This window comes from Panthera uncia, chromosome C2 (assembly GCF_023721935.1).
Source record: "Panthera uncia isolate 11264 chromosome C2, Puncia_PCG_1.0, whole genome shotgun sequence".
NCBI lineage: Eukaryota > Metazoa > Chordata > Mammalia > Carnivora > Felidae > Panthera > Panthera uncia.
Genome location: NC_064810.1, coordinates 182,238 through 208,167, shown reverse-complemented (window position 1 = coordinate 208,167; position 25,930 = coordinate 182,238). Strand labels below are relative to the sequence as shown.

At 52.1% G+C, this 25,930-nt stretch overlaps 2 protein-coding genes across 3 annotated transcripts in view; one reads left to right on the top strand and one right to left on the bottom strand.

Moving 5' to 3' along the window:
- Positions 1–12,967, top strand: part of DIP2A (disco interacting protein 2 homolog A) — a 117,122-nt gene extending 104,155 nt beyond the window's left edge. For both annotated transcript variants that reach the window (XM_049627660.1, XM_049627661.1), the window contains 10 exons: positions 1,331–1,440; positions 1,918–2,048; positions 2,728–2,896; positions 3,455–3,625; positions 5,602–5,663; positions 6,339–6,396; positions 8,234–8,308; positions 9,507–9,681; positions 10,347–10,470; positions 10,987–12,967. In XM_049627660.1, coding sequence (XP_049483617.1) covers positions 1,331–1,440; positions 1,918–2,048; positions 2,728–2,896; positions 3,455–3,625; positions 5,602–5,663; positions 6,339–6,396; positions 8,234–8,308; positions 9,507–9,681; positions 10,347–10,470; positions 10,987–11,239 — 1,328 coding nt within the window. In that variant the 3' untranslated portion in view covers positions 11,240–12,967. The remainder of the gene's footprint in view (positions 1–1,330; positions 1,441–1,917; positions 2,049–2,727; positions 2,897–3,454; positions 3,626–5,601; positions 5,664–6,338; positions 6,397–8,233; positions 8,309–9,506; positions 9,682–10,346; positions 10,471–10,986) is intronic.
- Positions 12,968–18,277: 5,310 nt separating this feature from the next.
- On the bottom strand, positions 18,278–25,349 carry S100B (S100 calcium binding protein B). The gene is made up of 3 exons (XM_049627659.1): positions 25,127–25,349; positions 21,777–21,915; positions 18,278–19,507 (listed from the first exon to the last, which is right to left on the bottom strand). Exons 2-3 carry the CDS (start codon positions 21,912–21,914, stop codon positions 19,367–19,369), a joined length of 279 nt encoding a protein of 92 aa, XP_049483616.1. The 5' UTR covers position 21,915; positions 25,127–25,349; the 3' UTR covers positions 18,278–19,366.
- Positions 25,350–25,930: the final 581 nt, after the last annotated feature.

The window sequence follows — 25,930 nt, the reverse complement described above, 5'->3', positions numbered from 1 at the left end:
AAATAAAAAACGTTGAAAAAAAAAATTAAAAAAAAAAAAAAAAAGGGCCCTTGCCACTGGGTTGCTGGCAGCCTGCATCCTGGTTTCACTCATGGTGGGGCCTCTGAACCAGAGCAGAGATCCTTGCATGAAGCCTGTGTGCCTGTGGACCACCCCTCCTCTCACTGCCTCTCATGCCTGTACAGCAGTCGGTGGTTGTGGGGACACATGTCCCATAGCACACATACATCTATCCTTTGTCCCCATCATTGGGGAGTGCTGCTGTGCCCCATGAATTGCTTGTGGGCTGACCAGGAAGGCTGTAAACCCCTGGACCACTGTGCCTTGGACCCTGAGGTCACCCTCCCCATGGAGACACCCCAAGCTAGTAGCACCCACAAGCTTTGTTAGTGACTTGAGGTGCTGGCCGTGGAGTACGCAGGAGTCCCTCCTTCTCCATCGCACCTGGCAGGCATCTGTCTGTCTGTGCTCTCCAGGGGAAGAGGTCAGGGACCATGTTGTCTGTGGCAACCTGCCCAGTACCTGTCTATAGGCACAGGGAGCTGGCTGGTCCAGGGGCCCCCGGGCGGGCTTAGGAGCAGACTGGCTCCAGAGAGTCACATTGCTTCACCAGCTTGCTACGACGTGGGTGGGCCCCAGCCCTTGCCTCACTTGTGTCTGCCTCACGGTCTCATAGGAACCATGAAGCGCGGCAGCCCTGAGGGCCTGTCCCTAGTGCTGTTTCTGCGGTCAGAGTTCTTGTTAACACTGGCTCTGCCACAGGCTCTGTGACCTCCAGTAGGTCCCTGCACCTCTGAACTCTCCCGCTGCTAAATGAAGCGGCTTCCTGTTCGGCTCTCATGACTTGTCTTCCCTCTGTGTCCACTTCACCCACTGTCACCACACATTCAAAGCCGTCATGGTGGGTCTGCTCCACATGACATTTCCTTGAAGGTTAAAATGAACTTCCGGGGCACCTGAGTGGCTCAGTCATTTGGGCGACCGACTTCAGCTCAGGTCATGATCTCACAGTCTGTGGGTCAGAGCCCTGCGTTGGGCTCTGTGCTGACAGCTCAGAGCCTGGAGCCTGCTTCGGACTCTGTGTCTCCCTCTCTCTCTGGCCCTCCCCTGCTTCCTCTCTCTCTCTCTCTCTCTCTCTCTCAAATAATAAACATTAAAAAAAATTTTTTTTACATGCACTTCCCCATGTACCCATGTGGCCTGCTGCCTTGAGGCCTCCCTCTGTTCTGCACTCACTCTCCCCCAGACTCCCCAGGTATGAATCCTGTTTCCTTCCTCCCTATGAGAGCCTGAAGTAGCATTAACATTACTGGTGTCTCTGGTTCAACAGATGACATACCAAAAAAGAAGGTGGCTAGCATTTTCAGGCCACCGTCCCCAGACCTGCTCGCATACTTGGATTTCAGCGTGTCGACTACAGGGATCTTAGCAGGTGTGAAGGTGAGCCCTGTGATCATAGCTCTTACTTGCTTCAGCCTTTGATGGGGTGGGCGGAGAGGATGGTGGGTGTGGGTTTATGCAGGCCCTCACTCTTATCCACAGCTTGAAGCAACAATACTGTTCCTTGAAGTCTGTGTTAACTACCAGTAAACCCCCCAAATTAGGTGAGCCTGAGAATAGTGCATATTTTGATGTTCTGTGATAACATCTAAACTCAGATTTACGACTATCTTTGGGAGCAGGTGGCTTTGATGAGTCTGTCTCCTTACCAGGAGCCAAGAGCTCCATTCAATTTTTTTATTATTCTGAAATCTCATTTAGAAGATTTTTAGTGTACATTTTCCTGTGTATTATTTGGTTTGTATGCAGATTTGAGCAGCCACCCTTTAAGGAAATAAACGTGCCTGGCGGCTGTGGTTGGCGGCCACTGTTCTCTCTCCCCTCACATCACTGACCAGATCTTTCATTGTACTTCAGATGTCGCACGCAGCCACAAGTGCCTTGTGCCGCTCCATAAAGCTACAGTGTGAGCTGTACCCCTCGAGGCAGATCGCCATCTGTCTTGACCCCTACTGCGGCCTTGGCTTCGCCCTGTGGTGTCTGTGCAGGTGAGTGTGCAGATGAGTGTGCGGGTGATGTTGCAGGTAGTGTCTCTGCAGGTGGTGTGCAGCAGGTGAGTGTGCAGGTGCCATGCCCACCTGCAGGGCTGGAATTGCTGCTGTAAGTCTTTGGAGCTTTGGTGCTCATTTTTGATACTCACGAGCCTAAGATACACATATGAGTGGGTTTGTTTGGGGGTGAAAAGGATTGGAGGCTGGGTCTGAAATTGAGTAAAAGAGTAAAAGTATATTTTTCATTAAATGTAAACAGTACTCATTACTAGTAATAGGGAAGAGACTACTTAATTTCATCAGATACTAGGAAGTAGTGACAAATCTTTGGAAGAAGAAAGCCAGGGACTCCAGCCGGCAGACCCTGACCCAAACTGTGATCCTGGATCCTTCTGAGGTGCTTGGAGGGAGACTAAACCCCTGTATATCACCCCTGCTCCTGCCCCCACCGCCCCAGTACTTTCTATCGAAACTCCCACTTGACGTTAGGGCACAATTGCGTCCTGTTCTGGCTAGAAAAGAAGTGCCCTCAGAGAAGGAGGAGAGAGGTGGGCACCCCAGGCCCTTCTGGCGCAGGTGGACAGGGCATCCCTGAGGCTCATGGGCCGAGGACTGACACAGAGCCGAGGCCGCAGCTGTCCTGCTGTCCTGACCCTCCCTGTGCTCTCTCTCACAGCGTCTATTCCGGACACCAGTCAGTCCTGGTGCCCCCGCTGGAGCTGGAGAGCAACGTGTCCCTGTGGCTGTCAGCCGTCAGCCAGTACAAGGCCCGCGTCACCTTCTGCTCCTACTCCGTGATGGAAATGTGCACCAAGGGCCTGGGCGCGCAGACCGGTGTCCTCAGGGTGAGCGCAACCCCCTGTCTGCCACTGAGGCCTGCCCTGCACCCTGCTTTCCTTCATCTCAAAGTGCCCAAACCAGGGGCTCCTGCGTTGGTTCTAAACTGGGCCCCTGGGAACGTTTAAAAAAAAAAAAAACCTCCCAAGATCTGTTCAAGCCGTTTATGGAAACAGAGAAAACCCTTTCCAGGAGTTGAGCCGCACTGGCTTCATGGGCCCTCTTCCCTGCACCTCTAGAGGTCACTCCCTTTATCGGCACAGCCCACACAGCAAAGGAGAGTGTGAGACCCAGGCAGGGGTGCAGGGGCCAGAGTGCAGGGGTACCGGGGAAGGGGGGGCGGGTCCTATACTAGCTCTGAGCAGTGCACCTCAGGGTCCCCTGAGGCCTGGGGTAGAGCCAGAGCTGTGTGCAGGGGCGGGAGCCACCTGGATGCCAGGAGTGGGGGGCGGGGCACCCTCCAGTGCATCCAAACTTAGGACCCTGAGGAACCAGGACCAGCTGGGGAGGTGGGATCTGCATCTCCACTGGGACTAGCCTCCCTGCCCTGCTCGCCCTGCCTGCAGACGAAGGGGGTGAACCTGTCCTGCGTGCGCACCTGCATGGTGGTAGCTGAGGAGCGGCCCAGGATCGCGCTCACACAGTCCTTCTCCAAGCTGTTCAAGGACCTGGGGCTGCCAGCGCGCGCTGTGAGCACCACGTTCGGGTGTAGGGTCAACGTGGCCATCTGCCTCCAGGTAAGGCCTGCACCGGTCTCCTGCAGTCCTCGTCCTCCCTGCGTGCGCTGTCCTCCCTGCTTGCCCTCTGAGCCCTTGGTGTTTTCACTTACACAGAACCGGTCAGCTTTGTGAGCCAGGAGGTTGTTATTTAAAAGATGTTCTAGTCTTGTTGATGAACAAAGGCTTACTTGGAAACAACACAAGTTGTTCTTGAACAGTGACTATTAACTTACCGGGAAAAATCTCAAAGGATACAATATGTAGCTAATTTTTTAAAGCAAGATAAACTTGTAAAGACAGTTAGCAATTTTAAATTGAAACATTAATTAATGTGGTGATTTGTATTGCCCTAAATTAGGTTTTGAAACATTAAGGTATTTTACTTATTAAAAGGAAACACGAAGTTTCAGAAATTGAATAGCTCACTTGTAGTGCTGTTTACTGCTTCTTCAGATGACTGGCTGTTTTCCAGATTTGGTGCTAGTATCTCCATTTCACTTCTTTCTAAAAACATACTGAATGCCTTACTCCACGAAGTGGTTCCGGAACTACAGGGCAGAAGAGGCACCACTGGAGCCAGAGCGGGCCCAGATCCCGGGCTGTTGCCAGGCTTCCGGGGCCTTTGCTCAGCCCGGGGCGCACCTGCCGGGCACAGGGCAGGTCTTACATGCAGAGACTGTCCTCCTGTTCTCCTGGCATTGCTGCTGATGTCCTCTCAACCTTGAAGACTGCTATCCTCTCCAAGCCACAGACCCTTGCTATGTGGCAGGAGGAGGTGGGCTAGGGTCCCCTCCTAATATCCCTCTCTAGTGTAGAAAGTATGACTGAGCATCGGTCAGGCTGTTGATGCACAGTTAGCGGCTCTAAGTGAAGACCTTACTCTCTGCTCAGCATTTACTCGATATTTGAAGGTATCTATTCTATTGTCGGCACGTGGGATGCCACGTATGATTGCGAAAATCTTAATGGATTGTTCATGTTTGCGCTTTGAGATGCAGTGACGTATTTTGCTTTCTCTTACTGTGTGTTTCTCACGTGGCCTGTTGCTTTCTGTTTGTGTTTCCTGTGGCTGTCTCCTCCCTGTCTCGCTCTGCTGGCCTTCTTTGCCTCTGTCAGCCCAACAGGCTGGGAAAGCTGGCTGAGCAGGTACGACCTTGACCTCAACCTCAAGGCACCTCTGTGCTTCCCCCATGAGTTCATGTGACCTTCTTGTGAATTCCAGACAAATACATGTTTCTTTTGCTGTCTGACTTTGCTCACAGTGGATGTTATTGGCATGTTATATAAAAGCTCCCTTGAAACCAAATATAAGAGCAAAGCTATTTTCAAAAGAATTTAACAGTCCTAGCGTTACCTCTGGAGGAAGAGCAGTGTTTGGTCTCAAACAATCATTGTTGTTTTAATTCCAGGGCAGACATAGGCTACACTGTCTGGCATCTTTAGACAGTGATGTTGACCAGAGTGTCCATTTAATTCGATGTTTCTTATCGATTAAATGGAACATATAACATCCTCGGCAGGACCAGTGCCCAAGTGTCTGATGAGAGGAGAGCAGGGAGACGTCCTTCGGGCCGATCCCTGGGAGAGCCTCTGCCATGCTCAGCCCTCAGGAGAAGCCGGTCGGCTGGTGAGAGGCCAGGCCCAATCTGACGGCTGGTGAAAATGCCTTCCAAAACCTACGGTGGTGTTTTCACCAAGCACAGAGTATAGGGACCAGCAGGAACAGACAAGTGTTAGAGCAGACACGTAAAACTGCAGGATTTGAGATTTCCAGTCAGTGTTATTGGACAAGTCTCTGAATGTTGTCAAGCCACATAGATGTTTGGACAGAAGCCATCCATGCCCCTGGGCATGCTCAGTGCCCTGAGCAGAGCAGCTGCCTTCCTGGGCGTCCCCTGAGGACCCAGGAAGAGCTGTCACACGGCTTGTGCCCGTGTAGATGGGGACACACTCCTGAAAATGAGATGAAGGTCCTCTGCTGCTCTCCTTTCCAGGGCACGGCCGGCCCAGACCCCACCACCGTCTACGTGGACATGAGGGCGCTGCGCCATGACAGGTGAGGGTCCTCCACGCCCACAGGTGAAGTTCTGCAGGCTGGGTCTGCCCTGCCTGGACCTCCCAGCACCCCGGCGTTGGCAGCTGGCTGGCTGAGTCCCCTGGGGGAGCCTGGGCTTCCTTCTTGTTCCCTTGTGTCAGCACAGCTCAGGCAGCATCCCGGTATCTGTTGTTCCCATGACCAGGAGGGATGATGTCAGGTACGAACACTTGGCATGTGTCTTCTCGTGGGATAGAAAACAGGCAAACCTGCCAAGGCAAGGATGTTTTCCACATGATACCATTTTAAGACAGGACTTAGTTTTTACATCAGTAGATGTGTGCTGGGGGCCACGGTATGTACCTGTGAGTCTGGGTCCCTCCCAGCTCTGAAGCTTGATCCTGGCTCTGGATCCTCAAACGTGGCCATGCTGCAGCTTGAGGTAAACAGTGGTGAAGCCTCCTGGAGTGGGGCCATCTGGTCCAGGGAGGGCCCCAAGAACCCTAGAGCAAGCCCCTACCCTGAGCGGTGGCATGTAAGCCAGGCAGCTGGGGCTGGTGCATGTGGAGCTGGTAGTCGCTGCTCCAAGGTCACAGCAAGGTCGTGAGCAAAACCCTGGAGGTGTGGTGTTGTCCACTGACTGACTGTTACAGTGATAATCAGTTTCTGATTACCTTTTCCCTTGTTAATTTTTAGGGTACGTTTGGTAGAACGGGGTTCTCCGCACAGTCTGCCATTGACGGAGTCTGGAAAGGTAGTGGAAGCTGGGACTTACACCCAGGTCCTTTCTTATGTTAGCCCCTGGTGGGTGCTGAGGGCTAAAAATGTCCTAATGGGGGCACCTGGGTGGCTCAGTCGGTTGAGCGTCCGACTTCAGCTCAGGTCATGATCTCACGGCCTGTGAGTTCAAGCCCCACGTCGGGCTCTGTGCTGACAGCTCAGAGTCTGGAGCCTGCTTTGGATTCTGTGTCTCCCTCTCTCTCTCTGACCCTCCCCTGTTCATGCTCTGTCTCTCTCTGTCTCAAAAATAAACATTAAAAAATAATAATAAAAAATAAAAATAAAAATGTCCTAATGGACACAGGTCGACTGTGGTTGGGACTGGGCTGATGCAGAGGGCTCCTCTCCTCCCCACTAGCACACACAAGGACACCTCTGAGCTAACGCCTAGAACGGGAGGGCTTCAGGTACAGAAGCCCAGAAGGATCTCCCACTGTGGGGCTTGAGGCCATGGGCCTCTTGGTTCGGGGCCCGATGCCTTCACGGGTATCTGGAGAGCAGGCGTCCTCAGAACCAGGGAATGTTTGAGGAAAGAAGAGTACCCACACGGCCCTACCAGGCAGTGATGAAGATGGGGATATGGCCTGGGTGCTGTGACTAAGCTGCTGGGCACCAGGAGACAGCAGGTTTGAGGGCGGGGCTGTGTCCCCAGTGTGACCAGGAACAGACAGCCCCCAATCATAGGGCTTCCCACGGCTCTCGCCGCACATCGTGGTAGGGTCGAGAGCACAGGTAGCGACCTGTCCCAGACCTACACAGTCCCAGAGGTGAGACGTGGAGGCTGGCATAGCTCACGCAGCCTGGAAGGGCTGCCCCAGCTCTGCTCACACACCCTGGTGGTCACAGCTGCCTCTAGGGAGGCAGGGAAGTGCCCAGAGAGGGACAGGGCAGTGGGGCAGCAACAGGACCAGCCCATGGGTCTATGGAGGGGTGGGTGTGGAGGGTGAAAGGTCAGGCTCCTGAGGAGGGACAGCCGCAGGGCAGAAGTCTCAGCTGTTGCAAAGGTCCTGGAGTGGGAGTGGGAGCTGCAGAGGAGCCAGTGTGGCTGAAGCTGCGGGGGGAGGTGGGAGGGTGACCATGGGCAACAGCGCCTGCATCCACACCTTCCCGTGACCCTTTGACCCTTCCCACCTGCCTGGAGGTCCCCACTGACCTCTGTTTCATATGGGGAAGCCACCTGAGACAGAACAGGTGTCTGGGTGGCCTGACAGGGGCCCAGGCTTGGGGTCCCCTGAGCTGAGGCACCTCCCCTGGAGTGTTCTCCAAGGCTCCTGGGGAAGAGCCGGTGCCCCCGTGTGCCTGAGCCAGCCGTGCCCTGTTGGCTAGCTTCCCGGTGCAGGACTGGGGCTCATGGGGCCGACAGAGCCCCTTGCAGGCAGGCGTGATGTGTGGACGGCACCCCACATTCGTGTGCCCTACAAGGGGCAGGTCGTCGTCTTGTGTCCTTAATGAAAGACCTCAGGTACGTCAGATGCTTACGGAAACAAACCCTCCTCACCCCTCTTGAAATCCAAAATATGGTCGGTTCTTAGGAACTGGGATAATTTTGCTAAGATTCACTATTTATTTTACCTATTAAAGGGTCTCTTATGGGGGTGGCTGTGTGGCTCAGTCCATTATGTATCCAAGTCTTGATCTCAGCTCAGGTCTCGATCTCAGGGTCATGAGTTCAAGCCTGCTGTGCACTGGGGCATGTAGCCTACTTTAAAAAAAAAAAAAAAGTCTCTTATTTCGATTAAAATTCAAAGTCAAGTTTAGGTTGGTTTCTAACCATCCCCATCATTAACATGTGCACGTCACTCTCCTTCCAGATCCTCCCTGGGGTAAAGGTCATTATCGCGCACACGGAGACCAAAGGGCCCCTTGGAGACTCACACCTGGGAGAGGTAAGGCAGGGGACCCGGAGCCCCCATGGCCTCAGCAGCTGTCCCTTCCCTTCTCCCCTATCCGTCCCAGAGTCGGGAATTCTCAGCAGAGGATTTTGGGTCCTGCAGGATGAAGCCCACCCCAGGGTTGCCCTCCAGCAAAGGGAAACCTCAAGTTCTGTAGGAACTGGGGGGCCTGAGGAGCTGCACAGAAACTGCACCTCCCCTAGAAAAGCAGTCCCTGAGGGAGGGTCCTTGACACCCAGAGGGTGCAGGCTTTGCACGAATGCGTGGGAGTGGGTCTAGAGTAACGCGGGGCAGGGGGGACTGTCCCCCAGGAGCCTAGTAGAGGCCCGAGTTGGTCTGTTACGATGGGTTCCAGGCCTGCGGGCATGCCAGGAGGGTACAAGGACCCTTGTGGTCCCGGTGGATGGGGGCTCGGGGGTATTTACACAGGGCCTCCCAGAGGTCGCTTGGTGTCCTGATTGGAAGGTGTGCCTGTGCCAGGGCTGGGTGTGGTCAGCATGGGGCCTCCCTCAGCCGTCCCTCTTGCTGGCCAGCTGGACCCTGGCCTGTTAGGGTAACAGTTTGCCCCCGAGATAGTCACAAAGGGTCTGTGCCAGGTTGGGAAACCCACCTCTTGGCAGAAGGCCTGTTGGCTGCCTGCGTCTAGAGCCAGGCGCTCAGTCTGGGGAGGAGACTGTGGGTCCTGGATGGGCCCAGTGTGTAGAAGGACTCCCTAGGGGACCCCACAACACTCTGGGTACTGCTAGCACGGGTGCGGCAGACAAGGGTGCGTGGATGCATGTGAACTTAGCATGTCTGCAGGGCGAGTGTAGTGGCCGTGCCCGCTCCGTCCTGTGAGCCCTCAGCCCCTTCACCGGTCCCTCTGTGGATGTGGGACGAGCTCCCGACTCCTTCTCACTGTCAACAGTAGTTCAACGTGAGCAGCAGGGAGGCGCCTCTGTGAGCTCATCCGTGCCACAGAGTCCCACCGGTGGCTCCTAGGGCGAAGGAGGGGTCGCTTCGCTCCAAGGAGAGAAAAGCTGCTTGTCTGCTTTCTCTGTGCCTGCAGTTTTGCTCGAGCCACAAGACGAGAGACACTGAAACAACTCCCCCTCCCCCTGCCTTTGTTCACTCGGCCAGTGGCTGTCTCACGGCAGAACCTGTGCCCAGCGTTTGTGACGTGCCAACATTCTTGTCCCCTGGGCCCCACCAGATCTGGGTGAGCAGCCCCCACAACGCCACCGGCTACTACACGGTCTATGGGGAGGAGGCGCTCCACGCTGACCACTTCAGTGCCCGGCTGAGTTTTGGAGACACACAGACCATTTGGGCAAGGACTGGCTACCTGGGTTTCCTTCGAAGAACAGAGCTCACTGACGCCAGTGGAGGTGAGGGTTACCTTTCACCCCCTGCACACGGGCCGCATGTGTGGTGGGGTCCGTCCACACCGCACGGGAGGCCTGCCGCTGTGGCCCGAGAGTCTGACGTTCATGCCTCAACAGCTCAGGGACTCCTGCTGACCCCTCACCCTGTGCTGTGAGCGTGTATCTTCAGGTGCGGGGGTGAAGGACTTGGGGGTGCTCTGATAGCAGTTTTCTCTGAATATTACTGTTTTGCCACTGTGGGTGTCCCTCACTGGCCTTGGACCCTCGGCCTCTGCTGAGGATGTGGGGGTGTTAGTGATCAGGCCACCAGGCCCTCCCCTTGCATGACCCTGAAAGTTGCAGGGTCCCCGAGGCCACAGCAGGTTTACCAGATCGAGTCAGAACTTGTGGTGTCCCTACAGATGCTGTTTTGTTTCCAGACATGGTACAGATTATTTCTAAATATGTGTTCACGCGTTGGCCTGACTTTCCTGAGGTGTTCCTGGCTGCAGAGGCGCCCTCGCGTGGGACTGAGGGGACGGCACCACCCCCAAGGAGGCCCAGTTGTCACCTGCTGTGTGGACAGCGGGGCCCCGTCCCACAGAGCGCGGCTCGGGGCTGCTGTGGATACGTGGAAGGTGCTGCCATTCCCCGGGTGCCCTTCTGAGGTCTTTGCACCGTGTTCACAGAGCGGCACGACGCGCTGTACGTGGTCGGATCTCTGGACGAGACGCTGGAGCTGAGAGGCATGCGCTACCACCCCATAGACATCGAGACGTCCGTGGTTCGAGCCCACAGGAGCATCGCCGAGTGGTGAGAGCCACGTCCCGCCCTGCCCGGTAGCCCCTGTCCCTGCAGCCTCTGTCCCTGCAGACGCTCTCCACGGGGGGGGGGGTGCTGGCGGACACCTGCCTCTCCAGCAGCAGACCCCAAGCCCCTCGCAGCCTCTCTTTCTCATTTCCCGACCACCTGTAAAGCAAGAGTCTGGCCCCCAAAACATGAGGTGTCTACAGTTATCCTGAAGTGTTTCTGTTTTTAATGTGAATTTTTACATTTAAGTGGTCATGACTCACCATGACTTCACTTTGAAGGGAGCTTGAATTGGGACACATACAGCTTTCAACATCAAATAATACTATTGGTTCTTATGAAGGACTTCAATTAGAATACAGATTCCCATAAAACACATTTAGCCCAACTTCAAATTATGTTGGGCAGTAGTGCAGGCCAACTACCCTGTACTTGCACCATTTCCCACTTGTCCATTTGCTCCCAGAAGCCTGTGCCCGTCCCATGCGTGATGCCATCTACCCCTCCCTGTCCCTGCAGTGCCGTGTTCACCTGGACCAACCTGCTGGTGGTGGTGGTGGAGCTGGATGGGCTGGAGCAGGATGCGCTGGACCTGGTGGCCCTGGTGACAAACGTCGTGCTGGAGGAGCATCACCTGGTCGTGGGTGTGGTGGTCATTGTGGACCCAGGTGTGATCCCCATCAACTCTCGGGGCGAGAAGCAGCGCATGCACCTGCGTGATGGCTTCCTGGCTGACCAGCTGGACCCCATCTATGTCGCCTACAACATGTGAGTGCCGCCTGTCGACCCCACGTTCCTGAGACAGGTGTGGTCCCCGGCCTCCTGGTGCGGGAGCCGGTCAGAGGTGTTGGGGCTTGTGAAGACACCACACTGTCTGCAGCCACCAGAAAAGACTCCAGTCTTCATGGAATGCTGTGCCCTCTGCTTTTACGGACCCGTCCCAAGGATCCCCAAATCTCATTTTAGGAGCCACTTCCTGACTATTTGAAGAAATGTTTTCATCTTCGAGGACCTTTGTCAGTCGGTATTTGAACAGGTGGGCGCCCGCGAGGGGGCCTGGAGTGGCTGCGGCAAGGGATCACGAGCGCTCTGCTGTGCTGCGAGTTTGCACTTGTTTTAGGCTAAAAATACCATTCTTGATTTTAAAAATTCAATTATTTATTCTCACTTCAAATGACAACTTCATGTATAGAATTCCTGCCAGAAAGAACTTGAGGCCCCTGGGGAGGAGCAGAGTGATGGAGGGAGGCAGTCCTGGCCTGCCCTCCCCACTCTCAGACCCGAGGCCCCGCTGTGGCCACACGGCACTGCCTCTGCTGGTTTCATTATTGAAACAGGTGTGCCCAGTTGTCTGCATTTGTTGTCACGAATACTCAGTAAGTGCCATTTTGGGCTGTCAGCTTAGACGCGTTGTTTGGGGAAGATTAACCAGCATTTAGTCTGAGACGACTGTCCCAGCTTTGTGACTCCATGCTGTGCCGTTACAGTACCTGTTGTGGTAACTCCACAATATGAATTCTTCTCGGTACATGGAATTGTGTTGAATTGTTACTTTTATTACAGTTCGACAGACTTGGAAGCATTGGCGGCAGCGTCTGAGGCTTTCAGGTCGTTCGTGCTATTTGCTGAGCGCCCTGCATGCAGTCTGGGGGCTGCGGAGAGACCCCTGCCCGCCTGGCGTTCGCAGTTTCAATTGTGTGCCTATAAAACTTGGCCAAACCATATTCAGTTATTTTATTCAAACTTGATGAAACTGATGTAATATAGTAAACCTAAATCAAAGAAGAGAATGTAAAATCCTTTAGATACTTTTAAGAATTTGAAGCGAAGCTCAAACCTTAAGACAGATTATTTTTATATAGCTATTAAAGAGTGTTATGAAGTTGTGGGGTTTGGGGGGGATTGAGGGTGGGAAAGTTTATGAATTATGCATGCTTCCTAGGAACAACCAGGCTTTTCAGGAATTAGCCTGGAACAGTGCCTAACAAAGCTATTATTAATTCTCTACCATTTTAAATTCACCACCAAATGGGTCTGGCTAAGTGGGCGGACTCTCACATCCTACTCATATTTGGCTACAAATAGCACGTGCATAGTAGTTCTGTTGCCTGTGGTGTTGAGCTGCGGCTAGTATGTCACAGCATACTGGAATTCTAATAACTCTATTGTAATTATGTACAGAATCTGTGTAACTTATTGTCTGACATACAGAGGTTCTAGCGGCGGACTCATGGACATTCCTTAGAACGGGATGGCCAACGGGGAAAAACTACCTAACCCTAATCTTAATGTTGTAGTTTTATAGCAAACAAATACTGTAAAATTTTTGTATTGAAAGGTCAGTGGCAGTAAGACAAGGTGTCGTGTAAATTCAGATTTTAAGAAGCGCATTAAAATGTTTTAAAAGTACTCTCTGGGAATTCTGTATATCACACTAAAATTTTTTTATATCATTATGTTAATAAAAGGTATTGACTATTTGTAATTCTGCACTTTGAAATGTGTGAAAATGTTTTTTAAATTACCCCATATAGGATGTATTTTATCATGCGTTTTTTTTTTCTGAATATAAAAGCATTTATGCCGATAGCATAAAATCTACAAAGCACATTCACGTGTAAAGAAGAAAATTAAGATCTCCTATCATCCTACCTCTGATTAATCGCAGCATTAGGGTTTAACAAAAATCCTTTCAGGGCTTAATTTTTTCTTTTTAAGGATTTTTACAAAATTAGGATCATATGGTTTTATATTAGTTTTTGTACTTAATAAATTACAGACTTTTTAATCTATGATATATATCTTCTACATGTTTTAACAACCGTGTCTTACGGGTGTGCTGTGACTGAAGGTCGTTTTCCTCTCGCTGTCCACACCAGCACTGAACACTACACCTCAGCAGTGCCGAGTCCTCACGTCCGCGGCGACAGGTGCTGCCTCGGGCGCAGGTCCTTCAGGCAGAGTGGACAGGTCAGAGGTCATGCCCTGTGTGAAGCGTTGGGTGCCTTCTGCCCTCCAGAAGGGTAGAAGGGCCTCTTCCAGCAGCCTGACAGATTAAAATAAGTCCTTGCCAAATTACAGTCAAGTAACTGTCACGTCTAGTCACGTTAAAGATGTTTTCATGTGTCGTTTTTGTTTCTCATTTGTATTCGGATCCAGCAATTCTTACTGCACTCAAAGGTTTTTTGGTTGATTTGTAGGAACCATTTTACATTAAGAATTATCACATCTCAGGGCGCTTGGGAGGCTGTCAGTTAAGCAGCCAACTTTGGCTCAGGTCATGATCTCGCGGTTTGTGAGTTCGAGCCCCGCGTCGGGCTCTGCGCTGACAGCTCAGAGCCTGGAGCCTGCTTCCAATTCTGTGTCTCCCTCTCTCTCTCTGCCCCTCCCTTGCTTACCGTCTCTCTCTCTCTCTCTTTCTCAAAAGTAAATAAACATTAAAAAAAATTTTAAGAATTATCACGTCTAGGGGTGCCTGGGTGGCTCAGTCAGTTAAGCGTCCAACTTCAGCTCAGGTCATGACCTCACGGTTTGTAAATTTGAGCCCCACGTTGGGCTCTGTGCTGACAGTGGGGAGCATGCTTGGGATTCTCTCTCTGCCCCTCCCTGACTCGCGCTTTCTCTCTCTCTCAAAATAAATAAACTTAAAAAAAAATTATGTGAGCAGGTGAGGGGCGGGGGGGGGGGGGGGACGGTGGAGAGAGAGAATCCTAAGCAGGCTCCACAAGTCGGTGCAGAGCTTGAACCCACGAACCATGAGATCATGACCTGAGCTGAAATCGAGAGTCAGACACCCAGCCAACAAAGCCACCCAGGCACCTCTTAATTTAGGTTGTTTTTTAAAATGTTCTAATTATTTTATGCAAACTATGGTTACTGGTGCTTAGTTTCAGATTATGAATAGAGCTGATTTGTTTCAGAGGACGGTCAGCACAGCCATAACCTCGTCTTCCACCCAGCCACCTTGTGGATGGAGCCTCTCCTTTGGGTGAGATGCCACTGAGGATACTGGGGCCCGATCCCCCTCACCCAGCTTGTAAGCTGATGGTTCCAAGCTAGGAGAGGCAAGCTGAGAAGGCAAGTTCAGGTGCGATCCTGCCTCCACTGATTGCTGAGCTCCGAAGGCAGGCGTGTCACTCAGCAGTGTGCCATTGTTCCTGATGAGGGAGCTGGGGCAAGCTGAGGGGGAAGTACAAGCAAGCACCCCTGCCCCCGGGTGGGATCTGTAGGATATCCCTCAGACACTCCTGGCCACCCAGAACAAAGGAAAGGGGTTTTAGTGCTTGCCATGGTGATGTGGGAAACTAAGGCAAGTGAAAACTTAAATTCCCTTATTGCCTACAGCCCATTAACAAGTCCTTGAGACCAGCAGAGTGACCTTCCTCTAGGAGTTGAGCTGCCTGGATGATGACACTTGGCTGGGGGCAAAAGGGAATCTTGCCTTAACTTTATCCCGACCCCCCAGGATCCTGTAAGTCTACTTCCTTTATCTCAACTGCCCCAAGATATATGCTGGCAATCATACTCCAGGCTTGTGGCCCCCTGGTCTACATCAGAAGGGTCTCATAACTGAGATTTTACTAAACAGTAATAAATGACATTTCCCCTAACTTCTAGCCCCTTGAGGTCCTGGAAACCTTGTTTCCAAAATCCGTTAGACTTACGCTGTCCCTGACCCCCTCCCAACCTGAAGGTATATAATAAATCACTCCTCACAACCCCAGTGCAGCTCTTTCTGCCCACGGGTCCTGTCCCCATGCTTTAATAAAATCACCTTTTTGCACCAAAGATGTCTTCCAAGAATTCTTTCTTGGCTGTCAGCTCCGAACCCCACCATGGCCCCACAACCCCATCATTTGGCACCCAACGTGCGGCTTCGCGTCTTTTTATCTGGACTCTGAGCCGGTGCAAACTTGGTAAGTACTCTTTCCTTCCTTTACTCTCATTTCAGAGGCTTTTCAAGGAGTAAAGCCTTATTGCTCAGGCCACAATCCTCGAGCCGTGGCTACTCTATGGGGAGGAGAAAGCCTGCCTCTTGGCTGGAAGTTAGTCCCCCCACTGGAATGGTAGTAAGATCCAGAAACTCGATGCCCTCTCTTTATTCCTGTCCTTATACAAAGTTGTCTGTCTTGGGCACAGGACAGCCACCTAAGTCACCAGGACAGCTGCCCCATGTGAGGTTTCCTCTTCATTGGTCAAATGTGATCTCCTCCACATAGCTGGTCTAGCTGCTTCTGGCCGTGGGACCTCCACTGGGAGCCCATCGAAACCAGTACTGGATTGAATCAAAACCCAACCAGGGAGGGTCGCCTGGGTGGCTCAGTTGGTTAAGTGTCTGACTTCATTCAGCTCAGGTCATGATCTCACAGTTCGTAGGTTCGAGCCCCGCATCAGGCTCTGTGCTGACAGCTCGGTGCCTGGAGCCTGCTTCAGATTCGGTGTCTCCCTCTCTCTCTGCCCCTCCCCACTCGCACTCTGTCTCTCAAAAATAAACAAACATAAAAATAAAAAAATGAACGATGCAGCGTTCCCATCCTTGAGGTCCTCAGTGACTGACTGAGTGGCATTTGCTCCTGGCTTCAGCCAGGAGCTGATCTTCCCTGGTGATGCCTGAGACAGGTCGTTGCCCCAACTGGACACCTCGCCCCTGCCCACTGCCCACCTGGAAATGCCTGCGGCAGCTTCTGGATAGTCAGACCAGCAGTGCCGGCCAGGAGCCTTGTGGGGACGTTAACTACCCGTTCCCAGACCTAGCCTGGAGGTGAGGGCGGGTCACCCCCAGCCGAGGTCAGAGGAGGAGGATGGGCATTTTACAACCTGGAATGAGGGGTCTTTGTGCTAGGAAGCCCCCAGGAGCCCTGGAGGTGGCTGTGCAGACATGCTGAGAAGCAGCCTCCCTCCTCAGGGTGAAGGAGCACCCCTTGGATGGGGGAACCACCAGGGACACTCAGCAGCGGCTATGGCAGGCTTGCTGGGGGCCAGTACACTCCAGTTTGTTCCTGTCTGGTCTGCAAGCCGGGTGGACATCTGGGAACTGAGTCACCTTGAGATTCTTGGATCCAAGTGGGCAGGGGAGGTACCAGCAGGGACTCACCCAACTTCTAGCTAACGCAGCAGGCGGTCCTCTGGTGATGAACACACACCGTGTGAGCTGTAGCCCAGAGCCCGCTTGCCAGCCTCCTCCCTCTGGCACCTTGACCCCTTTGCGCAAGGCATATGCCAGCCGCGGCCGAGCCGGACAGCTGTGCTGGACCCCCCTGGTCCTCCCAGACCTGCTCCTCGTCCTGTGTTCCTGCCCCAGCTGTCCCAGCACTGACCCTGGTCCCGGACCGGCTGTCCTCACTGGCCTGCAGTGCACCTTCCTTTCAGAGCAGCCGCTCCTACCTTCCTCTTCTCTGTGAAGCAACTTTCCTGTGTTCTCTGGACCCGCCTGTGCTTTGTCACACCTTGCACGTTGTGAATTTCAATTTCTCTGCCATGTTCTTTTTTTTTCCTTTCTTTTCTTTTCTTTCTTTTTTTTTTTTTTTTTTTTTGTGAGAGCGTGTGGGAGACGGGTGGAGGGAGAGAGAGAGAGACAGAATCTCAAGCAGGATCTGAGCCCAGCCCATGACCCTGCGATCACGACCTGAGCTGAAATCAAGGTGGCTCAACTGACTGAGCCCCCCAAGTGCTCCATTCTCTGCCATTCTTAAATAAACCCATTTTGCTGGTGATTTTACTGGCTGTCTTATTTCCAAGGTCAACAACTGCAAGGCTCTAGGGGGCCAGGATGGTGGGACAAGCAGGTGCCAGTGACCCTGTGGGGAGCAAACCTGCCAGAGCACAAAGGAGCGTCCCAGACGCCTGTCCTGACACGGTGCTCCCCCTCACGGGAGGGGGGGGGGGAAGGGTTGGGGGAGGGCTGGGAGGGCAAGCCATCGGCGGGGAGAGGGGAGGGGACCCTGGAGACGGTCCCTACGTGCTGGCTTCAGTCCCCAGCCCCAAATGCCTGGACGGCCACTTTGGTCTCCGCTTCTTCCCAGCCCGTGCAGGCACCACCCCCCATCCCCCTGGGCACGTGACCGGCCAGACCAATCACAGCTCGGCTTCCGAGGACTAGCCCATTAGTAGATTAGTCCGGGGGAGGCCACCCCGACGCCAACCAGGCTGGAAGTTCCTGGCAGGAGCCCGTGGCCGGGGGTTGTCCCACCTGGTGCTGCCCTACCCCTCAGCCGCCCTCCTCACCCCCACCTCAGCCCTCACCCTCACCCCTACCTCATCACACCCCTCCTCACCACTCCTGCTTCCCCTCTCCCTCGCCCCGGCCCCAACCCTAACCCTAACCCCCACCTCACCAGGTACCTCCTCACCCCTCTCTTCACACCCCTCTTCACCACGCCTGCCTCCCCTCTCCTCACCCCTCCTCCTCACCCCCACCTCACCGCACACCACCCCTCTCTTGGTGTCTCCTCCTCAACCCTCTTACCACCCCACTCCACCCAGACCCCCCCCGCCCCCCTCACCCTGCATCACCCCTCCTCCTCACCCTGCCTCACCTCCATCTCACCACTCCTTTCCACCCCCTCCCTTCCTCATCACACTGCTCCAGGCACCTTCTCACCCCTCTGCACCCTGCCCCATCTATGCCGCTTCCCTTCACACCACACCCCTACCCACCTCACGCCCATCCAGTGTCCCTGGCCCTGTGCACCTGCCCTGACTTTGGGGAGTGCAGCGTCTGCGGTGACGATGATGCCAGGCCATTGACTTCACTCCTCTTTCCAGGTTTGCAGGTATTTCACTTGGTTTCGTGTTTAAGGGCTACGGAGGATTGTTACAGGACTCTTTTTATTTAATGCAAATACAAGCAATCAATTGGTTTATGAATTTCCAAGTCTGTGCACTTAAAAAAAAGCAGCAGAATAAGGGGTGGATGAGGTTAATTTGAATTTTCCTGGAAGTGATTGTTAATATTTAGAACACATTTGCATTCGTGGATACCCAAGCATAAAGTTCAGCTTTGCACACGCACTGACTCTCCCAACAGCCGTGGGCAGACCCCGGCCGGGCACAGACAAGCGGGGAATGACCCCAACAGACCGGACACGTCCCTTTAGGAAGCCACCGCCTTAGGGACAGGAGAGGAGGCCAAGCAAAGAGAGTTACTTGCACAACGCCTGTCTCCCGAGACGGGAGCGGAACCCCGCTCGGGCGGGCGGTGCTCCCCCTGCCGCTCACGCGTCCCCCCACAGACCCAGCGAGCTGTGAGCCTCTCAGGGGAGTTGCGCTGAGTGTGGAACTGTGACCCGCAGTTGCGGTCACAATTAAAATGCCAGTACTTGGTGGCTTGGGAGACATGTTCCTCCTTTAGGACCGTTAGTATTGAGTATTTCCCCGGGGTCACAGCTCACCACAGCTCATCGCTGTCACCGCGCCGCCACGATGTGCCCCGCGCACATTCCTGTGCGCCGATGAGAACAGATTTAAGGGAGGGCAGCCTTTTCAAAGGATGGTGGGCAAAACTTTGTGTGTTTGGCAATGGTGGAGACTTAAGGAAGCCACCAGCGTCCAGAGTCGTTTTTGGTTCCGGTTTGATCTTTCTGGGTTAGGGTTCTCCGCAGCCGTGACGGCGGGCGGAGCACACGCTCCGTGACCGAGAACCCACTCTCCTAAGCGGTCGTGACCGAGTCCCTGGGGCCAGTCAGCTAACACGTGTGCCTAACGGGGCAGGGATAGTGACGGGGGCCATTGGAAGACGGCCCTTGGAAAGAGGTTTTCAATTTGTCATTGACAAAGCGAATCAAGCTTCCTAGTTAGCTACAACACGGCTGGAAAGCTCAGCTCCTACTAGCCTGCAAGCCCTTGCCCTCTGCGTCCTTGTGTGACCTTCGTCTCTGCCACAGGAACAGCTCTCTCCGCTTCACTCGTGTTCGAAGAACTCGTGGCAGGCAGTGGTAACCATGGCGACGAAGGCCATAAATTCCTGGAAATCACATTCGCCGTCTCCATCATTGTCCAGAGTTTCCATGACTTTGTCCACCACCTCCTGCTCCTTGATTTCCTAGGAGATAGAAGAGACATTGCCCATCTTGTTTTTAAATGAAGTTTAGAGCCATCAAAACATGATTAATCGTTGGCTCACCTTAATAATTTGTATCAGAAGCAACTTAAGATGTAAAATGCAAAATACCAGAAAGCTTTTTCCTGTGACCAGGGGGCTCTTGGCTGGGCAGAAGTCTCTGGGGGTCCGGGCCTTCTCTTCCACCTTACTTTGAGTCTGCTGGGCCCCAGGCTACTTGAAAAGACTAAATGGAACAACCAGGTTCGAAAAACTGCAGCTTGTGCTCCACTATACTTAAAACACACGTTCTAAATAATCCCGAGCGTGTTGTAAGCAAACATCTTGGAAGAAAAAATGAACTTTTGGTTCCGCCCAAGGTTTTCACTGTTTCTGCGTGTGGAAGTCCTTATTTGTTAACTCCTTGTGTTCTTTTTGCCATTTGAGTTGCTTTCTGGCATCATGGGACTTTTCCGATGACTCTGCTGCCCAACCCTGAAACCCAGTAAGTGGTGTGAGAGGAGCCAACGCTGTGCAGGGCTACACACGTGGTGGGAACGGCGGGGCACGAAGAGCAAAGAGCATAAGTGCGCTGGTTCGGAATGGCCGGGCCCCGGAGCAAGACAGCCTGCCCGGAAGCAGTCACGTGTAGCTGGCTGGATATAAAAACGTGAAGGACTGGTTCCAGTGGGGTTGGATGGGACCTGGAAACATCTGCCTCAGACAGAGGGGAGCAGTACACTCTTTCAATCCCATCATAGATTTGCCTCCAGCCTGGAATTACCCTGACAAAACTAGGCCAACAGATGTTCATGACATCTTGATGTGCTTGCCATGAACTATTTATCTTTTATAAATTGTGGTTCCCACATGCTAAGTTTTTCCTGTTATAAAATTAATAATTATTGGTAAGTACTTTCACTGTATGTTCGGTACTTGACCAACACTATCTCATTTCATCCTTAGAACAATCCTTGTTACAGAAGAAACTGGGACTTTTGATTGTTAGAAGGTGGAACTGGTGGGAGAACTGAATGTGCAGGTGGCCAGCTGCCACTTGAACTTGCATGCCTGAGAAAACGAGTCTTGAAATCGGCCCCAGAAGATGCCCCCTACCCCTAAGCGCACAGGCGCCTCCTCTGACCTGGCGGTGCCATTCACAGCGATGGAGAGTTGGGTCGGGGCGTGGACAGGAGAACCCGCCAGCCTTGCTGCTGGACCCTGGGGCTCATCATGCACTGAGAGGCTCAGCTGGCTCCGGAGGGGGGCTCTTTGTCACCGTGCAGCTGGGCCGTGTCCTGGTGCTCTGGCATCTTCCCCGGAATTAGCTCTTGGTCAGACCTTAGTGCCCTGGTTCATTGTTTGGCCATTTCCTGTGTGTGTGATTGGTCACTTCGGTGAACTTGGTTCTGGACACTAAAGGAAGGTCAGGTGCCAGGTGGATTGCAGTTCAGTGCCTCGAGGGTATGAGACTGGTATGCAGTGGAGACAATGGGTGACTGACCCTCAGGCAGTGGAGATTGTGGGCAGGGAAGTGAGTCCAGGATAGGTATCTGGACCTACTTCCACCACCGGTTTATCGGGACCACTCACGAAGCTTCCTAAATTAGGGTCTTTTACTCCATGGATCCCCCTGAAAAGCCCTATAGCCTCCAGAGGGCACAGGGCCCTTCTCATGCCGTCAGTCAAGTAGGCTGTGGCCATTCATTGACGTGCCAGGTTGGGTGCCCCAGACGCGGAGGCCGTGTCCTCGGGCTTGTGTCTCTCCCAGTGGCAAACATAGTGCTTGCTCAGTCATGTTTGCTGAGTGAATGGCATCCTCTGGCAGATGCTAAACCTGTAGCTAAAGCAAAAACAGTCCTTTCCTCAAATCAAGAGCCTATCTTTAACATCTTTCTTGTATGTTAATTGTGGCCCATGATAAGTCATGAGTATATTTTTCATCCCATTCTGTCATTATTGCTGTAAATCCTTAGATTTTTTCATATAAGAGTCAGCATTATTTGGAACCTGTGCTTTTGCCTTTGAAATAGCAGTTTTTCCTTGCTGTTCCTACTATACACAAAACAGATGAAAATGAAAACAGCGGGGTCATCTAAGCTAGCCTCTCTAGTGAGGGTTCAGTTGCACAAACAAGTTTTCAGAAGCATCCTAGGAGTCCTGAAATGTAACTGGAATCACTTTCAGGGAAGCTCAAAAGAGGAAGTGTCCAGGTGGTTTTCTAAGTGGAGAAAAAAATGGCAAACTGTCGTTTTTAAAAAGCAAGACTCACCTCTAAAAAATGGGAAAGCTCATTGTTGATGAGCTCCTTGAGTTCAGATTTCTTCAGCTTGTGCTTGTCGCCCTCCCTTCCGGAATATTGATGGAAAACATCAATGAGGGCCACCATGGCCTTCTCCAGCTCAGACATCCTAGGGGTCCACAAAGGAAAGATTCCTTCTCATGCTTTTTGCCTTGTTTGCACACAGAACAGTTAATGCGTTCGCTCTACGGACCTCAACCCAGAGGAGGGGCTGGACTGGCCTTGGCTCATCTCCCCTGCACCAGAGGAGGGGCTGGACTGGCCTTGGCTCATCTCCCCTGCAGGCTGAGAGCAGTTGTCCCGTCTGCCTCTCAGAGCCACTCCTGCCCTCCCTTCCCTTCACTGTCCCCGTGGCCTCTGGCTTCTGGTTGGGTTTGGCCAATGGGAAACTTCAGCAAAAAGACTGTAGTGCAGGAGTGAGGGAGCCTGGGGGTCGATTCCTGCTTCCTTCCCAGTAGGCCACCCTCTGCCCTTGCAGGGCTCCAAGATGAAGTGACACAGTACAGGGGAGCAGAGCACTGACTGCAAGCTGTTAGAATTATCTAGAAGGAAGTAAGGTGGCCAGGGGCAAAATGAAGCTACAAAAATCAGTAGTATTCCTGTATTCTACCAATAAACAATTAGAAAACATGGTAGAAAAATCCTATTCATAAACTCATAAAGCAACACACACATATTACTTGAGAATAAGTTGAGCAAGAAAAATGCAGTTTCTTGCAAATGATTCTAAAGATCATAAAAATGCAGGAACTTTCCTTTCTAATAATATATAAATTTAACTCACTTTAAATAAAAATCTTTAAGAGATTTATTTATTTTTTTTTTGATGGGTGAGGAACATGACCAAAAAGCTGCAAAACTGAACTGGAAAAACGAACATGGCAGAATTGCCACAAACATTTTTGAAAAAGATCAATGAAAGATCCGCAAAGACCAACCAGAAACAAAAATATATTATAAAGCCATAGAGAGTGAGGCTGGCTCTGAGGCAGGGATGCACAAATGGGGCAGGAGGCTGAGCCACAGCCGGGCACTAGCATTCCCCGCCCCCGCAGTGGCGGGAGCTGCTGTTTCTCTGCAGGTATCAGAGTATGAAACTTCCTACTTCATTCACCACATGTACCTCAGACCGTGGCCTGCAAGCAGGATATATCTGTTTAATCCTGGGAATTAGGTACATTTTACAGAGGACAATTTGTCGATTGTTTCAAAAACTGAGACACTCAGCCAGAGAAATTTACCAACCTATGGCCTTGAGTTCCGACCAGGACAAAATCTTTGCTCTATGACAGTTCAAAATAGATCTGAGACTCGGGCCTACAGCTCTGGGGGTACTTAGGGGGGCGGGGGGCAGGTCTGATGAGTAACCCCTCCCCCCAGGTCCCAGAGGGAGAAGCCTCCACATCTGTCTGCCGGGTAGATTATATTCAATTTCTAGATCATTATTTGAAATTATCTGTGACTTTTAAATTCAGATTTCTGTTGATTAAAATGTCCCCCATCAAAAAACAAACAAACAAAATAGATCTGAGAACTACATCTAATTGTGGAAAAATCATTCCCGTGTTGGACATGTCACTTATATCTAGAAAATAAACTGGAAGAAATTTTTAAAATTTTATTTATTTCTGATTTCTCAGAGAGAAAGGATTGAGGATTTTTGTCTTGACCTCATCTTTGCTAAAGTCACCCTATTAATAATCAGTATCCTTTGTTTTGCCCTACAGTCCCTAAAAGTCAGCTCTATCACACATAGATAGAACAATTCAGATAGATTAAAATCTTTTAACATTTCATTCTTTCCTATCCTTTACATTCAGGTTTTCTTTTTTGGAAACAAAACAAGAAACCCAAGAAACTTTTGCATCATTCTGATACTTCACAAAGTCTGTGATACGTCAGGGAAGGAGAGCTTAAATTATTTTTTTGTGAAGTATGACTAGTGGGATTTTTTTTTTAAGTTTATTTATTTATTTTGAGAGAGAGAGAATGCAAGCAAGGGAGGCGCAAAGAGAGAGGGACAAAGAGAGAATCCCAAGCAGGCTCTGCGCTGTCGTCTTGGAGCCCAGTGCAGGGCTTGAACTCATGAACCATTAGATCACGACCTGAGCTGAGCTGAACACTCAACCAACTGAGCCACGCAGGCACCCCTAGTGGGATTTTTTTGAAGGAAAGGCATAAAACATATTGCATATGTTTGAAAACTCCATATAACGTAATTTTCTTCATAACCACACTAAATTTTTTTTTCCTTTTAAATTCTTCCCTTTGCTAAGAAACAATGGATGGTTTAAAGCTTATCTTTTAAGAGAAATGGAAATCAAATATCCATATTTCCTTTCCACTTAGTTCCGTGAATGTTATTCTTGCATTAATTTGCCTCTTATTCCTGCATTGATCTTTTTATGTGGAAAGCAAGAGGGCGTCTGGGCTTTAACTCCTTTTGGAAGGACACAACACACAGGATGTGGTGAGGGGCTCCCCCCGCCCCCCAGGGAAGCGGCCTACCTCCCTGAGAAATTCTAAGACTGAAGAAATTAAACCCACAAAAACTCTTTGACCCAGATTGTAATTTACTTGTAAAGACCTCCCAATTGTCATGTAATTTCTGGGTGGTGTCCAGGGGGACCCTGGCATTTCCTTGTTGAGGGAAAACTGAGAAGCGGTTGCAAACCCAGGACTCAAGCAACAGGAAAGGAAAGCATTTGCTTCTGAGTAGGGCTGACCTCACTCTGCTTGCCAGTCATGCTCAGCAGAAACCCTGCTCTTCAGAGAGTTAGGGAAGAAGCAACGTTTGTTAGTACCTTTGCGGAAATGTCAGCAGCCACCTCGAGCCACTGTCCTTGAGGGTTCTCTGATTTGTGGTGTAAAACTCAGGCAGAGTGAACCTCTAGCTGCCTAGAGTTGACGCATTCATGTCCACAAAGCAGTAATAAGGGAAGGAAAACTAAGATAAAAACAGAGACTTATGGCAAACCATAAGAGGCTCTTAAATACAGAGAACTGAGGGTTCTGAGGGTTGATGACGGTGGGGGTGGCGGAGGGGTGGGGGTGGGGGGTTAAGTGGGGGATGGGGGTTAAGGAGGGCACTTTTAGGGATGAGCACTGGGCGTCATATGTCAGAGATGAATCTCTGGGTTCTGCTCCTGAAACCAAGACCACACTGGATGTTAACTAACTTGCATTTAAATTTAAAAAGAAAAAAAGCTCCCCATGTATGAAGTGCTGCCAATCATCCGCAAAGGGCTTTCCAACCTACACCTAGTTCCCACCCCACCCCACCCTCTCGGTTCCCTCAGGTTCTCCCTGAGTGTCCTCACGTCAGTGGCTCCTGGTGGCCGCTCCTGTCACCTCCTGGCTGTGGCGTCCAGAGTGGCAGGAGTGTTGTGGGGCGCCTCTTATTCCTCCCGGGCGGTGGGGCGCGGCGCTGCAGGCCCGGGCAGCCAATGGGGGCGGTGGGTGGGGGTGGGGGCAGCTGGCGGCCAGGCCCGCACACAGGGCCGCTTTGACCGGCGGCCACCCGGGGACTCGCTGGGGAGCCAGGACTGCGCTTGGGCCAAGGAAGAAAATGGCCCGTGGGGCAGGAAGTAGAGAGTCAGCTTTTTGTGCTATTTTTTAATTTATACATGAATACTGATGTTCCTCTAAAGGCAAGGTTGGGGGTGGGGCGAGGAGAGAGACCGAGTAATTGATTCAAACAAAGCAAATGTGCAGCCAAGACCGTGGCGCTTCCAAGGACAGGCTGAACACAAGGACGAAGGGCCCGCGGGCTGCTTTCCAGCGGAGAGGCCCCTGCGCCGTCTGCTGCCTCCCAGCCTTCCCCCTGCTCGCCCCCACTCGCCCTGGCCACCCCAAGGCCGCCTGGACAGCAACCCCCCCCGCCACCCTGCTGAGAAGGGCTGCTCCAGAAACACATGGCAAAGCAGATCCCTGATATTTGAGGGGAACAGCCTCATTTAATGTGATGGAGGACACTTGCCAGGTGCACCCCAAGGCCTCCTCCCTCACCCTGGCGCGACCTCACAGACTGTCAGCCTCTGTTTTGCAGAGAGGTGCTGCTGGTGCTCCCCTCGCTGGGGCCTCACAGCGGCCACAGGAAAGCGGGTCCAGACCCCCTGCCGTCC

Bases quoted from the DNA above. Each gene is read 5' to 3' on its own strand.
- S100B (XM_049627659.1), bottom strand. From the start codon at position 21,914: ATGTCTGAGCTGGAGAAGGCCATGGTGGCCCTCATTGATGTTTTCCAT. The intron at 19,508-21,776 runs GTGAGTCTTGCT...TCTATCTCCTAG, and splicing joins AGCTTTCCCATTTTTTAGAG to GAAATCAAGGAGCAGGAGGT.